Raw genomic sequence first — 15035 nt, forward strand, 5'->3', positions numbered from 1 at the left:
TTCATTGATTTTCCCACCCCTGTGTCAGTTCCCAAGCCCTAAGGGAAGATTGAAGGGAGCTTCAAGGAGAGTGCACAGACGGTCCAGGAAGATGAAGGAGAGCATACATTACCAGCACGACCACCACCGCGTGCCGACCACCCAGCCCAGGGCAGGGCTAGGAGCTGCTGAGGCCGCTGAAGATAAGCTGGGGAATTGGGCAGGTTCAGGGGACAGCTCCCTTCCTCCCTGGGGCAGCCAAGTAACCCAAGGATGGAAAATGCCACCTTAAGGCAGAAAGGCCTGGATCCAAGTCCCTGCATGAAGGAGAGCCATCAGCGAAAGCAGCTCAACCCTCACCAGACTTGATACAAGCAAGAAATAAGCCCGGATGGTGCTGAGTCATGGGGATGTGGGGACTGTGTGTCACAGTAGCATCGCCCAACACTGCCCTCGGGCAAGTTCCTTGAGGGTCTAGTAGTCTGGGAATGGGTATTGGCCTTTGGACTGGATTCAGGAGGAGCTCAGGAGGAGCTTCTGTGCCGTCGTGTGACTTGGATGGGCAAAAGCAAGCACGGTGTCACAGGGACTGCAGACTCTGAAACAGTCTGACTTCACTCACGCTCCAAGTACCCCCTTACTAGTGGCGTAATCTCGGGTCAGCTATTTATTCCAAGTGTCCGTGTCCTCATCTGCGAAGCACGGCTCACATCTACCAGAGGGACCTCAAGAGACTGTCACGAGATTTAAATGAGATGATCCATATGGTGCAAAGCACTTTGTGCAGTGCCTGACACTTGGTAAGAACCTAAGTCTTTGTCGTTTCTTGTCTAGTAATGACTCTGGGGCCTCACAGCCCAAAGCCAGACTCAAGTTGAATGTGGGGATGAGAAAGAAAGAGCTAGAAGTTACCACTCATTTGTCACAGACCACATAATCCTGACATTTCAAGGAAACCGTTATAAAACTAGAAACAAACCAACCTAGAGGTTGCCTTAGGGGAGCTGGAGGCTGTGACCCCCCCACCCCCTCCACCTCCCGGCACAAGTACACGACGGAGGAGTCCTGGTCACCAGTCCTGCTTCCTCTTCTTTTTTTTTTTTTTTCTTTAAAAGATTTTATTTATTATTTATTTGGCAGAGAGAGAGATCACAAGTAGACAGAGAGGCAAGCAGAGAGAGACAGGGAAGCGGGCTCCCTGCTGAGCAGAGAGCCCGATGCAGGACTCGATCCCAGGACCCTGAGATCATGACCTGAGCCGAAGGGAGCGGCTTAACCCACTGAGCCACCCAGGCACCCTCTGCTTCCTCTTCTTCCTGGGCACAACCAACCTAGCTTCCAGCCTCCTTGTTAGAACTCCCTTCTATCTGATAAGATACAGGTGCAAAAGCAGTGAAAGCCACTCAGCCCTGGCCCATAAGCTCCACCTCTGAGCAATCGTCCAGACACAGGGAACTTCAAAATCATATGTGGAAGATGAAGAAGTACGGGGCACACGGAGCCTGGGTCCCTGAGACCCTGCTTGGAAGAGAGGTGTCCACTGATCATTTTTAGGTATGCAGGAAATAAACTTCTTCTTCTTCTTCTTCTTCTTTTTTTACTATTTTATTTATTTGACAGAGAGAGCACGAGTGTGCACAAGAGGGGGAGCTACACAGGGAGAAGAAGAGGACTCCCCACTGAGCAGGGAGCCTGATGTGAGGCTCAACCTGAGATCATGACCTGAGCCGAAGGCAGCCACTTAACCAACTGAGCCACCCAGGTGCCCCAGGAGATAAACTTCTACCGTGACATACTTTTGGATTTGTCTGTTGTGGCAGTTAGAAATTCCTGCTCTTAGATAACCTGTCAAATATTTTCTAGTTAGAGTACTTGACTTAAAATTGGGAAAAAAGTCATACCTTTAAATCACAGCAATTCCATTTCATTTTGTCAACATGAGTTCTATTTACATAAACAACAAATAATTCCCTTCTCCGCAAGCACCCCAGGCACCCCAAGCAAGAAAAGAGTTTCCATTGTCCTGCATGCTCTTTCCCTGAACGCCTGGGTGTTCAGCTCCTGAGAGCACTGTCTTCAACGGGAAAACAGTGCTGTTGTCAGACAGGCAGGAAAACGAATGAGCTACGATCATCATACCTCCCTACAGCCTTGCAACCGTTCAAGTCTCCACACATAGTGGGAGCACAGAACTGGGTCATCATTGATCAGTTTAAACACGGAAGTCTGCTCCCTCACTGCCCCCGTAAGTCCTCCTTCGTCCTTTCTTCGGGATAAGTTTTCCTGTGACTCTGTTCTCCCACCCTTAAATACCCAACAGAAGGATAACTGGTCACTCACCCAATGCATGGATTGGTCTGGTACCTCGGCGCTGTGTAGGAGAAAGGGGAGATGTTCTTGTCTACAAAAGACCCGAACCCCAACCGGAAGTTGCTGGTGAGCTTCCTCATCTCCTCAGCGAGCTTGGTGCCCAGGTTCCGGATGTTGTCCAAGTCGTCCTTCATGGACAGGGAGAGGTCCATCAGGTAGTACAGGTCCACAGGATAATCCTCCACCTGTCGAACCTGCAGCTGGAAAGTCGTCTTGTCACCTGTGCCAACAGAGAGGCCATGCTCATTAGAGGTCAGCCAACTTGCTGGGGGCTGAAGGGATGGATTTTGCTTCTAAAGCCGGTCCCCCTGACTTTTCTTTTGCGACTGCATGCCTCTCAGAAGAAATACTGTTCTTGGAAGTGGAGTTACGGTGCTGAAGGGGAAGTTCTAGGTTCTAGGCTCTCTTTCCAAATACTTGGCTCAGGATTTTTTTCTTTTAAGATTTTTATTTATTTATTTGACAGAGATCACAAGTAGGCAGAGAGGCAGGTAGAGAGAGAGAGGGGGAAGCAGGCTATCTGCCAAGCAGAGAGCCTGATGTGGGGCTCGATCCCAGGACCCAGGGATCATGACCTGAGCCGAAGGCAGAGGCTTTAACCCACTGAGCCACCCAGGAGCCCCAGGATTTTTTTTTTTTTTTTAAGATTATTCATTTATTTATTTATTTGACAGACAGCGATCACAAGTAGGCAGAGAGGAAAGCAGAGAGAGGAGGAAGCAGGCTCCCTGATGAGCAAAAAGCCCAGTGCGGGGCTGGATCTCAGGTTCCTGCGATCATGACGTGAGCCTAAGGCAGACTTTAACCCACTGAGCCACCCAGGAGCCCCTTTGCTCAGAATTTTTAAGGAAGCTCTTTAACAACTAGTCTCCTCAGTGCTGTTCTGTTTTGTCAGCAAAAAAAGGGCAGTTGGTGGACAAGGAACCAGACAATTCCATGGACACAGATTAGGTGACGGTTGCCCACCAACCACACACCAACTTCTGAGAAAGGAGTAGCCAAGTTGAGAACATGGCGGGGAGAAGATTGTAAAGGTGTGAATGAAACAGAAAAGAGGGAATAAACAAAAGGAGGTACGGGCATGAGTGACTAAGAAATAAGACGGGAAGAGAGAGATACAAGGCAAGGGGGAGTGGGAACACACGACTCCTTAACATACCCCAAAGAGCAAAATATTTATGCTTCTGCCACTTTTTCTATTTCCCTAGCCACTTATAAACAATAGTATTTAGTTCTTGTACATATATGACACTTTGGGATATCACAGACATAAGTTATTATCATCAGAAATTATATGTATAAATACAGGAAGACAGATTCCAAATTTTAGCACCATCAGAATGAAGGGAGAAAAGAGAGAAAAAGAAAAAACAAAAAAACAGAAACAGAAACACTACTATATTTGCCTACCAGCTACAAGAAAGAGAATATAATTTCTGGTTCCACAATAAGAGTCAGAGACAAAAGAGAAGGAGGAAATAATTCAGAGGCAAAGAAATGAGGAGAAAAGCCCATGACAGCCCTCCCAGAGCTTAAAGAAAGGCCCAAGTCAGCACCACAACTGGGAGACTCACGCCAGGATAACGATGCTAAATCATTTCATAGGCTCTCAAAACACATCATTTAGAGCCAACTTCCAGAAGCAATCATACCAGATTGTTCCATCTGCTCTTGAGCTAACTCGTTTTTCAGAGGCACCAAGATGTCCTTCAACTCTCTGGGCAGGAAAGCCATACACACGTTTGAAATCTGAACAGACACGCTGTGTTCAGAGGTGCAACCGTGAAGTCGGCCTTTCCTACCCAGAGGGTCCACGCCCGGTCTGTGGGCAGCTACCACCCAGGGAAGCTCGTCTCTAACCTCAAGCTGACCAGCAGCAAGTAGAAGTCCTCTTTAACTTGCAGGATAGGGACTCCAATCCCATGTGCTCCCTCTCCTCCTCCCACCCCAGACAAGCACGTGGCACTAACTAGACCAAAGAGATTCAAAGGACCAAGTTCCAGCTCCGTCCCTTGACCACAGGTACAACCTGAGCCTTGGTGCCCTTGGGGATACAATGGAAATAACAGTGCAGTCCTGATTAAGGCTATGAAGCGCTCATGTGGAGAACATGTTTTGTAAGCAGGAGAGGCCTGCATAAATGAAGTATAATTATTATAATTACTATTTGTTGCCTGAGTGACAGCATTGAGCCTGCTTCCTTGGACCTGTCTTTGCGTGTACTACTCTAGCTTCCTCAAGACTGATGTAGTTTGGGTTGCCTGTTGATAGGAGCCTATTTTTAAAAACCATCAGAATCTGACTCAAGGGTGCCTGGGTGGCTCAATGGGTTAAAAGCTTCTGCCTTCGGCTCGGGTCATGATCCCAGGGTCCTGGGATCGAGCCCTGCATCAGGCTCTCTGCTCAGCAGATAGCCTGCTTCCCTCTCTTTCTCTGCCTGCCTCTCTGCCTACTTGTGATCTCTGTCTTTCAAATAAATAAATAAAATCTTGAAAAAAAAAAAAAAAGAATCTGACTCAAGCAGAAGAATGCTTGAGATTTCTTCCAAAATGAATTCTGGACAGCTGCAATGTCTGCCTCCGGTTCCCATCAGAAAGACTGAGCAGATCCCAGCACTGAGCACCCCCCAGCCCTGGATGACACAACACAGTGGGGAAGGGGCAGGAGGGAGGAGAACTTGGGGAAGGGGAGTGCCTCCTTGGCCTTGGCTTAGGCAGACCACAGACCACCAGTGGGCAGAGCCTGTGATGCATGTCTGTTCTGTCCAATTCCATGACCTCTTCAGAGAGGCTTTTGTATTTTCTGTTATCTATGCCCTTCCCCCGAAGTTCCCAACTACATCTTCTTTTATCCAGAATCCACTTTTGTGGACTGTGAGTACAGAACTAATGAGCCCTTTAGGACCAGGAAGTCCGAAACAGGCTTGGACTTGGGGAGGCGCCTATAGGAGGGCAGAGGGTGCTAGGCTTGGAGAACGAGAGCTGAGCTGGAATTCAGACCTTGTCACCGAGATTTGGGGAGATTTCAAACTCCTCTAAATCTGCGTCTCGGTTTCTAGATGGCTAAAATGGGAGGATGTTAATTACTGTGGGGATCAAACAAGACAACGTATCCTAACATCATACAAATGCCTCTACTCCAGGAAGACTTCCACCTGGGTTCCCCCCAGAAGTCAGTTATTAAAGCAATTTCCTGTAGGGATAAAAAGCGAGACAGAAAATTCTGCCAGAAACTTGGGTGTGAACGGCTATAGCTTTGGGCATTACATTTAACTCCACATTTTCCAGAAAGTGAAACAAGGTGGGACCATGCATCTGTGTGTGCTCAGCAGGCATCTACTGGGAAGTGAGAAAGCTCTTGGCATCAACTTCTAAGAGAAACTGATTCAGAGAATCAGTTTGATTCTCAGAATCAAATTCAGAGAAACTGAAACACACACACACCCCTCCCCATTCGGGGGCTGCCAATGTTTTTTTTTTTATTTTTTTTTTTAAAGAATTTATTTATTTATTTGACAGAGAGAGATCACAAGTAGGCAGAGAGACAGGCAGAGAGAGAGAGGAGGAAGCAGGCTCCCCGCTGAGCAGAGAGCCCGATGCGGGACTCGATCCCAGGACCCTGGGATCATGACCTGAGCCGAAGGCAGCAGCTTAACCCACTGAGCCACCCAGGCGCCCCATGGGGGCTGCCAATGTTAAACAAAAAGTATTTCTCCCAGTTTTCCATAAAGGGGAGGGTGTAAGAAGGAGGGTGTTATCATTAGCGTTGGGAATGAGGGTTTACTTCTACCTCAGCTATCCCTGATTTTAGATGCTACAAACTTCTCAGAGGGCCATGGCAAGAACGGGATGTTCTGTCAGCAGATTTCAGAGGGGCTGACATTCTTGGACCAAGTCTCAGCATGAGTGTTAAGTGTGGGAGTTAAGCAGCAGTGCCCCAGCCCCGCTAAGAGCAAGGTTAGCAGACTGAAGGAGAGGCCGCTGCCACGTGCAGAGAGAAAGTCTGCAACCCACTTTCCATCTCTGGACACACTTCCAGAACCAGGCACGCTCAGCCACTCTCCAGCAGACCAGCCAGCTACACGGTTCTGCACCACTCAATACATGTCACCTCCACGTGTCCAGCAAAGAGCAGAGCGCTTGTCACCTTCACTGTCAGCGGCAGGTCAGCGCCCGCTTCCAGTTCTCCTACCGCAGGCATGTACCAGCCAACCACCTGAAATGTACTTTTAAAGTTTGTTCTCTCTATATACCTTCCCTTCAATCAAAAGTGAAGAGAGAGGGGCACCTGGGTGGCTCAGTGGGTTAAGCCTCTACCTTCAGCTCAGGTCATGGTCTCCGGGTCCTGGGATCGAGCACCGCATAGGGCTCTTGGCTCAGCAAGGAGCCTGCTTCCTCCTCTCTCTCTCTCTCTGCCTGCCTCTCTGCCTACTTGTGTTCTCTCTCTGTGTGTCAAATAAATAAATAAAATCTTAAAAAAAAAAAAAACTAAAAAAAAAAGTGAAGAGAGAGAGAGTCAGGGCACCTGGATGCCTTAGTCAGTTGACCAAGCCTTGATTTAGGCAGGGGTCATGATCTCAGGGGGGTAAAATCAAGCCCCGCATGGAGCTCCCCACTCAGCGGAAGAGTCTGCTTGAGGATTCTCTCCTTCTCCCTCTGCCCCTCCCCCCAAACAAACAAATAAACAAATCTTTAAAAAAAATAAAAAAAAGAAAAGTGAGCAGAGAGTGAAGGAGGGAATTCCACCAAGAACTTCTTGGTATTTTTAGACTGATTTTTGTCCAAACATTCAGACAAAGTAGTATTCCAACCGAAATGCTTGCCATGCCCAAATAAACTTAAGTAGTTTTTGATTCCTCAGAATTACCTTTCTGTGCCAAAAACTGAAAGAAGAAGCAGCACATTAAAATCCACTATATTACAAACAGGACTGCAGCTCAACAGGGAATTAGGGCCCAGGTGTCCACCTTAGGACCATCATCTAGCTCTTTTGTTGACTGTAGTGGAAGGTAATTAGTATTCCAGAATTAAATCCAGACCTAGAACGAAAGAATTGCCTCCATGGTCTAGGACAAGGCTGGTGTGCCCTACTGTATCCCACTCCTCACTGCAGAATTCTGACACTGGACGGATGGAATGAAGGAAGGAACCAGGTGAAGACACATGTGGCCTCTACCAGTGTCTGCCCCGAAGGTTTCTCACCAGGACTCAAACAGGTCCAAGGACTCAAACAAGTCCAAGACCCTGATCTTGGACTTGGAGCCTTCAGGACCCTGAGAGAGAAATTTCTGTTGCTTACAAGCCCTCAGTCTGTGGGTACTTACTAGAGTAGCCCAAATGGACTAAGACTGGGCTTTGTTTGTTTTTTTTGTTTTGTTTTGTTTTGTTTTTCCCAAGGGAAGTAGGAAACTAGGAATGCCAGGCCTGGGTTGTAGACTGCAGGCGTGCTGCTGTGTCCTCACATGGCTGAAGGGAGGAGGGAGCTCTCTGGGGTCTGTTTATAATTCACTGCACTAATCCCATGATTAGTATGAGAGCTCTACCCTCATGACCTAATCACCTCCCAAAGACCCTAGCCTCCTGATACCATCACACTGGGGGTTAGGATTGCTATTTATAAATGTTCCGGGGAAGGCACAAACACGGTATGTTAGCCAACCTCTCTTATCCAGCCTCCATCAGGTCTTTCTCAGATTTTATGATAAAGAATATATTCTGTTGGTCTGGGTGGCAGAAGCAACACCTAAGTGAGGTAACCAGGACCTCAAAGTAGGGCCGGGGAGGAGCAGGATAAAAAGCACATATAAGGGCTGGGAAAAGGGCTCAAAAGCAACCAGTCCCCTAGGTTAGTTAACAGGGCTGTACCAGTGTCAATTTCCCAGTTTGAGTAATGCACTTTGCTTATGTAACATTACCAGGGAAAGCCAGGAGGGGTATACAAGAACACAATTACTTTTGCAACTTCTTGTGAGCCCACGATTATTTCAGATTAAAACACTTAATATGAAAATACAAAGCTACTAGTCGATGAACTAAAGGATCAAGGAAAATTAATGACGTAAATAAACTCTTTCTAACTGTCCCAATGCTTCAAAACCACCACTAGCCTTTTATTCACCATTTCAATAAGCTTTATTCCAAAGTTTGTATCCTTTGTTAAGAATTTTTTTAAGGGACGCCTGGGTGGCTCAGTTGGTTAAGCGGCTGCCTTCGGCTCAGGTCATGATCCCAGCGTCCTGGGATCGAGCCCACATCGGGCTCCTTGCTCGGCAGGGAACCTGCTTCTCCCTCTGCCTCTGCCTGCCTCTTGGCTTACTTGTGATCTCTCTCTCTCTCTTTCTCTGACAAAAAAATAAATAAAATCTTTAAAAAAAAAAAAAAGAATTTTTTTAAGATTGTTTTTCTGACATACAGTTTCCAGGATTGGAAACAAAATGGAAAACATGATCCTGTGTTTATACAAAATCCTGCTTAAAGTTTGGCAGTTCCTCAAAAAGTTAAACATAGAATTACCATATGACCCAGCAATTCTACTCCTAGTTATATACTCAAGATTATTGGAAACACATGTCTGCACAAAAACTTGGGCATGAATGTTCACAGTAGCATTAGTCATGATTGCCCCAAAGTGAAAACAGCCCCAATATTCATCAGCAAAAATGTGGCATATCTATACATACACAAAGGAATATTATTTGGCCATAAAAAGGAAGTCTTGGTGTTACAACATCAATGAATCCTGAAGACATTCTGCAGAGTGAAAGAAGCCAGACATAACCATGGAAATAGAAAGTAGATTAGTGGTTGCCTAGGACTGAAAGTGGCCGGGAGGGAAAAGATAAGGAGTGACTGTTAATGCATACAGGGTTTCTTTTTGAGGTGAGGAAAATGTTCTGGAATGAGACAATGGTGATGACTGCACAACGTTGCAAATATACTACAAACCACAGAATTATTTACTTAAAAATGGTGACTTGGGGCGCCTATCTGGCTTAGTAGGAAGACTACATAACTCTTGATTTGAGGGTCATGAGTTTGAGCCCCACATTGGGTATAGAGATCACCAGAAAAATAAATAAACCTTAAAAAATAAAATTGTTTTTTAAAAATAAAAATAACAAATAAAAATAAAATGGTGACTTCTATGGGATGTCAGTCACTTCTAAAGAAAGAAAGAAAACAAAAACAAAAGTTCCACATAGAAGAAAATCCATCTTTTTTCCCCAGGTTTATCCTGGAATAATAACTTCACTTTCTTGAAGTATCACTCATATTATGTTGAGGCTTATCACTGATTAGTCATTAGTATAAGGCTGGCAAAGTGTTACATTCGCTCAACAAGTATCTATATGAGGTATAGGGGAGCAGGGTCAGGGAGGAGACAAAAACGGATTTCTAGAAATCAATAATGGAAAAACCAACCCCTAGATCTGAAGCCTTCTGCAGAATCAGGGTAACTACCTTGAGGTTGACTATGCACTTGGTAAACCGATGCTGTTAACTGCAACGTAACATTCTCTTCCCCAAATAAATATCTGGGGTTTGTCTCTAAAAATATTAAAATTTTCAAGATTTTAAGAGGCTTCATTGGCTTCAGGTGACGAACAGATTCAACTGACAAAGAGATGCACAAGACTCTAGACCTTTAGGAATTCCGATTTTCATCAGATCTCTTCCAAGTCTTCAGCTCCTCAAACATCCTCACAGTTTGGGTATGTTTAACTGGGCAGCCAACATCTCCATCACCCTGACCTTACAGAAACTGGCTCTCTTATCACGCCTTCCACACAGAGAGCTCACACACAGCATCCATATCCTGATTTTATATAAAAATAGGATCATATTGGGCTTAAACGACTGTGCTCAGTCAGTTAAGCTTCTGCCTTCCATTCAGGTCATGATCCCAGGGTCCTGGTCACCAGGTTCTGCCTCGGGCTCCTTGCTCAGCAGGGAGCCTGCTTCTCCCTCTGCCCCTCCCCCCAACCCTGTCTGTGCTCTCAAGTTTTCTCTCTCTCTCTTGCAAAAATAGATAAAATCTTTAAAATATATACCATTAAAAAAAAAAAATAGGACCATGCTTTCCATTTTATTTCCAATACCAGAAACTGTATCACAATGTTTAGCAGGAAATATGACTATACTATGACTTATAAAATTAGCAACTTCAACTAATCCCATAATCATCCCTGGCAATCCGGTAGTTCGTGCCTCTGTGTCCAGCAGAGCCACTTACACCCGTTTTTTTGTTTATTTCCAAGACTATTCAATAGGCAAAAGGAAACCTTTCTTATATATATGATGACTCAGAGCTCTTTCAACAATCACCACAGGCATATCAAAATAAGGCTGATTTCCTTCTTCCATAAGTGAACATACATTAAACTTTAGGCATAGATCAATATTGTGCATACGTCTAATGTCGGGAGAACTTGGCCCAAGGAGGCTGCCTTCACTTCCTTAGCTCCTTGTTGGAGGCTGTTTAAAGAGTCCCCTGGTAAATCAAAACAAACAACAATCTCTCTGCCTCAAGTGTGACTGTGACCTTCATTCTGATTCTAAGTAGAATTCAAACTGTGGACTGTCTGACTTGGTGTCACCTCCAGCTCCTTCCTAAACTAAATCCACCCTGAAGGATAAGGATTTGCCACGCTGAAGGAATGTATTTCTCAGAAAATCAGAGGCGCTGAGAGCAATTCTAAATGAGGAGTTTCAAAAATGTTAAAGTTAAAAACCTCTGCTGACTATGATGAAACTATAAACGTGGTTGGCGCTGTGAATTTTGGTCTTTGTTAATGATTAAGTGAAGACAGTGTATGATTACAAATACAATGTGAACGTATGAAAATTTTGAACATGTGAATTGAGACAGGGTCTAGTAAAAATGAAAAGCAACATTGCATAAAAGTGGATGATCTCTCAAGACTTTAAGTTATTGTTACACTGTAATTAAATACAAAAGAAGGAACATCATTCACTTTAATTGATAGCTACTCTCATCCCACACAATGCTTCAATACCTTAATCATCTGCCACAACTCCCACATCCCCCTCTAGGTCACAGCCTCTGACCCCAGGCCAATCTTCATGGATGAAGATGAGTTATCTTAACCCAGAGGACATCACCAAGCAGCTGCCCACAGAGAGGCTCTACTGACTCTTCTCTACCCAGTCACACAGCTTTGCAGGAGCTCTGCCCTCTCTCAGCATGGGAGCTCACCAAACAACAAAGCTAAGTGTCATTACAGTGGACCATTTATAAAAATAGCAGCCTCAACTAATCCCTGCGCTAATCCCTGGCCATCCAGTAGCTTGTGCCTCTCTGTATAGCATGGCTGCGTACACCTCCTTTTATTTCTTATTTCTTTTTTTTTTAATTGTTTAAAGATTTTATTTATTTGACAGAGATCACAAGCAGGCAGAGAGACAGGCGGGGGTGGGGGGAGCAGGCTCCCCGCTGAGCAGAGAGCCCAATGTGGGGCTCCATCCCAGCACCCTGAGATCATGACCCGAGCTGAAGGTAGAGGCTGAACCCACTGAGCCACCCAGGTGCCCCCTTATTTCTTATTTCCAAGACAATTCAATAAACAGAATAAAACATTTTTTTAAAGATTTTTATTTATTTATTTGACAGAGAGAGAGAACCCACAAAAGAGGAAACACAAACAGGGGAGTGGGAGAGGGAGAAGCAGGCTCCCGCCGAGCAGGGAGCCCAATGTGGGGCTCGATCCAGCAACCCTGGGATCATGACCTGAGCTGAAGGCAGATGCTTAATGACTGAGCCATCCAGGTGCCCCCAGAATAAAACGTGTTTAAAATATACAAAGACACCGGGGCACCTGGGTGGCTCAGTGGGTTAAAGCCTCTGCCTTCGGCTCAGGTCATGATCCCAGGGTCCTGGGATCGAGCCCCACGTTGGGCTCTCTGCTCAGTGGGGAGCCTGCTTCCTCCTCTCTCTCTCTGCCTGCCTCTCTGCCTACTTGTAATCTCTGCCTGTCAAATAAATAAATAAAATCTTTAAAAAAAATAAAAAATAAAATATACAAAGACACCAACAACAAGCATCACTAAGCGCTTATGATGGCAGCGTTGGGCGAAATCCGTCTCTGAGACACTGAGAATTGGTATTCAAACCTAGACCTCGCTGACTCCAGGATCTGCACCTTTGGCCACTAGTCTGAAAATAATGGTAATTTTGACTTCTTAAGGTGTATGTATACAAGAAGTCTCATTTAAGCTTTTGAACGTGGCTATAAGGAATGTAGGTGGCAAAGACCTTGAGATGTGAAGGGGTGGGGTAAACTGCCCAAGCTCTCCTAGCTAGGGACAGGGCCAGTGCTAGAACTCAAGACGGCCAACCACATCCGTGACCTTGCCACCGGCTCCAAGCGGCCTTGGAGTTGAAATAAACCATCTGGGAGTAGTTTTTGCCAATGGTTTCTTAGGCAATGAGATAGAAGAAAAGGAGGAAAATCAAACAATTTGGAAATAGGCTACCTTCCCTCAAAATGTGATACTTTCTAATTTAAGCACATGCATATCCACTTTTTGACCTTACCACAATTCCAATATGTGGAATATTATATTTAAAACATGGTGAACTAGAAAAAGTTGTGAGTTTTGTTGTTGCAACAAGCTGGGGTGGAATGAGAGTCACCATTTCTTTTTCTTTTTCTTTTTTAAAAAGATTTATTTATTTATTTGAGAGCAATAGAATGAGAGAGAGCCTGAGAAGGGAGAGGTCAGAGGGAGCAGCAGACTCTCCTCAAGCTGGGAGCCCAATGTGGGACTCCATTCCAGGACTCCAGGATTACGACCTGAGCCGAAGACAGTCGCTCAACTAACTGAGCCACCCAGGTGCCCCCAGAGTCACCATTTGTAACTGGCAGACCTTGAGCAGGTCGCTTGTCATGTAAAATGGTCTTACCTACCTAGGAGTAAGCCAGGCATTCAGCACATAGTAGGTATACAAAATCCGTTAGTTTCCTCATATCACAACCAATGCTAGGGCTTGCAGGGGCTCTAGGGTCATAAAACAAAATAACTCTGCTCTAAAAGTTTGTCCTTTCAGAATGCCATGGACTCCAGTGGAATTTGCTGACAAGGAAAAATACATTTTCCTGGAAGCAGCACCTTCCTGAGAAACGTGCATTAACTAGGGAGTAAACCTAGTAGCAGTGTCCTCCCACGGAAGGCCATAACGTCATTCCTAATAGCCAAAAAATAGCAACAACTCAAGTGTCCACTGATGGATGAACAGACCAACAAAATACAATAAACACACACAAGGGGAGTTTAAAAAGGAAGCCTTAAAAAGGAAGCAGATCTGACACACGCGACAACATGGATGAACCTTGAAGACATTTCTGAGTAAAAAAGGCAGCCACAAAAGTAAAAGTATTGGAGAGTCCGATTACTATCACTTCTAAGGGCTCCCCGAGTAGTCAAACTCATCACGGCAGAAAGGAGTCAAACTCATCACCAGGAGGGAGGGAGGATGGGGGTAGAAGCTAGAAGTAGTGTTCAGGGACACCAGGCTGGCTCAGGCCGTTAAGCCTACGCCTCTTGATTTCCTTGATTTTGGCCCATTTGGCCCAGATCATGATCTCAGGATCATGGGGCTCCTGCTCAGCAGGGAGTCTGCTTCTCTCCCTCTCCCCCTGCCCTTCCCCCTGCTCCCTCTGTCCCACTCCCCCCACACACATGTGCTTCTCTTCCTCTCTCTCTCTCTCAAGTGAATGAAGAAAAAAAAAATGCGTGTTAGTGGGCACAGAGTTTCAGGCTGGGATAATGAAAAAGTTTTGGAGACAGGTAGTGGTGATAGACAAGGTGAATGTATTTAACGCCGTTGAACTATATACCTTAAAACAGTTAAAATGCTCAATTTTATGTTATATATATTTTACTTCAATCAAACAGATAGCAAAGATCCCGCTCTGTCCACAGGGGCCTTTTACTTACTCTGCCTCCTAGGGCCTGGGCGAGGCCTTGCCCTTTCCCTCTGCGGGCTCAGCTCTGAGCCTGCCCCGGCTCACCTCCCCATCATTAGCACACCCCCTCCTCATGGTGCTCACCAGGCCGCAGGTTCAGGGCAATCTTCTGTGGCCTCAGCTGAATAACATCTGAGCTGGTGGGACTGGAGCCCTTGCTGCTGAGAGGCAGGCTCCGCAGGACCTGGGTGCTGCTGGCAGGGCTCTCAAACTCACCCCCACAGCCGTTTCTGGCCAGGTTTGCCTTCAAGTCACAGCGGGAGGTGACGGAGTGCAGGCTGCCGAAGTCCTAGATGCAGCAACAAAGCAAGAGGGCAGAGAATGGTCAGGCTATCTTTCCAGAACACCTCTGGAGTGGACCCAACAGCACCTAGTGCCTGTACCCGAAACACTCCGCATTCCATTTTCATTGTCAGAAAGTGGTGAAACCGATCACACATACCCCAAATGCTCACTAGGATTATGAGGGTTAATGAAGGTACTGGATACGAAAGCCCTTTGTAAACTGGAAATGCATAATAAAAAGGTTTGGTTTCACTGTTACTTTAATGATCAAAATTCTCCTAAAAAAATGGGCCTGTCTGGACAATTAGCGGGAGAAAAGTAACATGGCCCGTTGCACAACGAAAAATGTTTTAAAGATACTATGTAAGTAGACAAGTAGTCATCATTCAGGCAATCAAGAGTTAACTTATGAGGC

General features: G+C 45.7%; 1 protein-coding gene across 2 annotated transcripts in view; it reads right to left on the minus strand.

Annotated features, from left to right (window-relative positions):
- Positions 1–15035, minus strand: part of ITGB5 (integrin subunit beta 5) — a 113423-nt gene that overhangs the window by 76285 nt on the left and 22103 nt on the right. For both annotated transcript variants that reach the window (XM_059391119.1, XM_059391118.1), the window contains exons 3-4: positions 14420–14624; positions 2320–2569 (exon numbers count right to left, since the gene is read on the minus strand). In XM_059391119.1, coding sequence (XP_059247102.1) covers positions 2320–2569; positions 14420–14624 — 455 coding nt within the window. The remainder of the gene's footprint in view (positions 1–2319; positions 2570–14419; positions 14625–15035) is intronic.

Source organism: Mustela nigripes, chromosome 2 (assembly GCF_022355385.1).
Source record: "Mustela nigripes isolate SB6536 chromosome 2, MUSNIG.SB6536, whole genome shotgun sequence".
Classification (NCBI taxonomy): Eukaryota; Metazoa; Chordata; class Mammalia; order Carnivora; family Mustelidae; genus Mustela; species Mustela nigripes.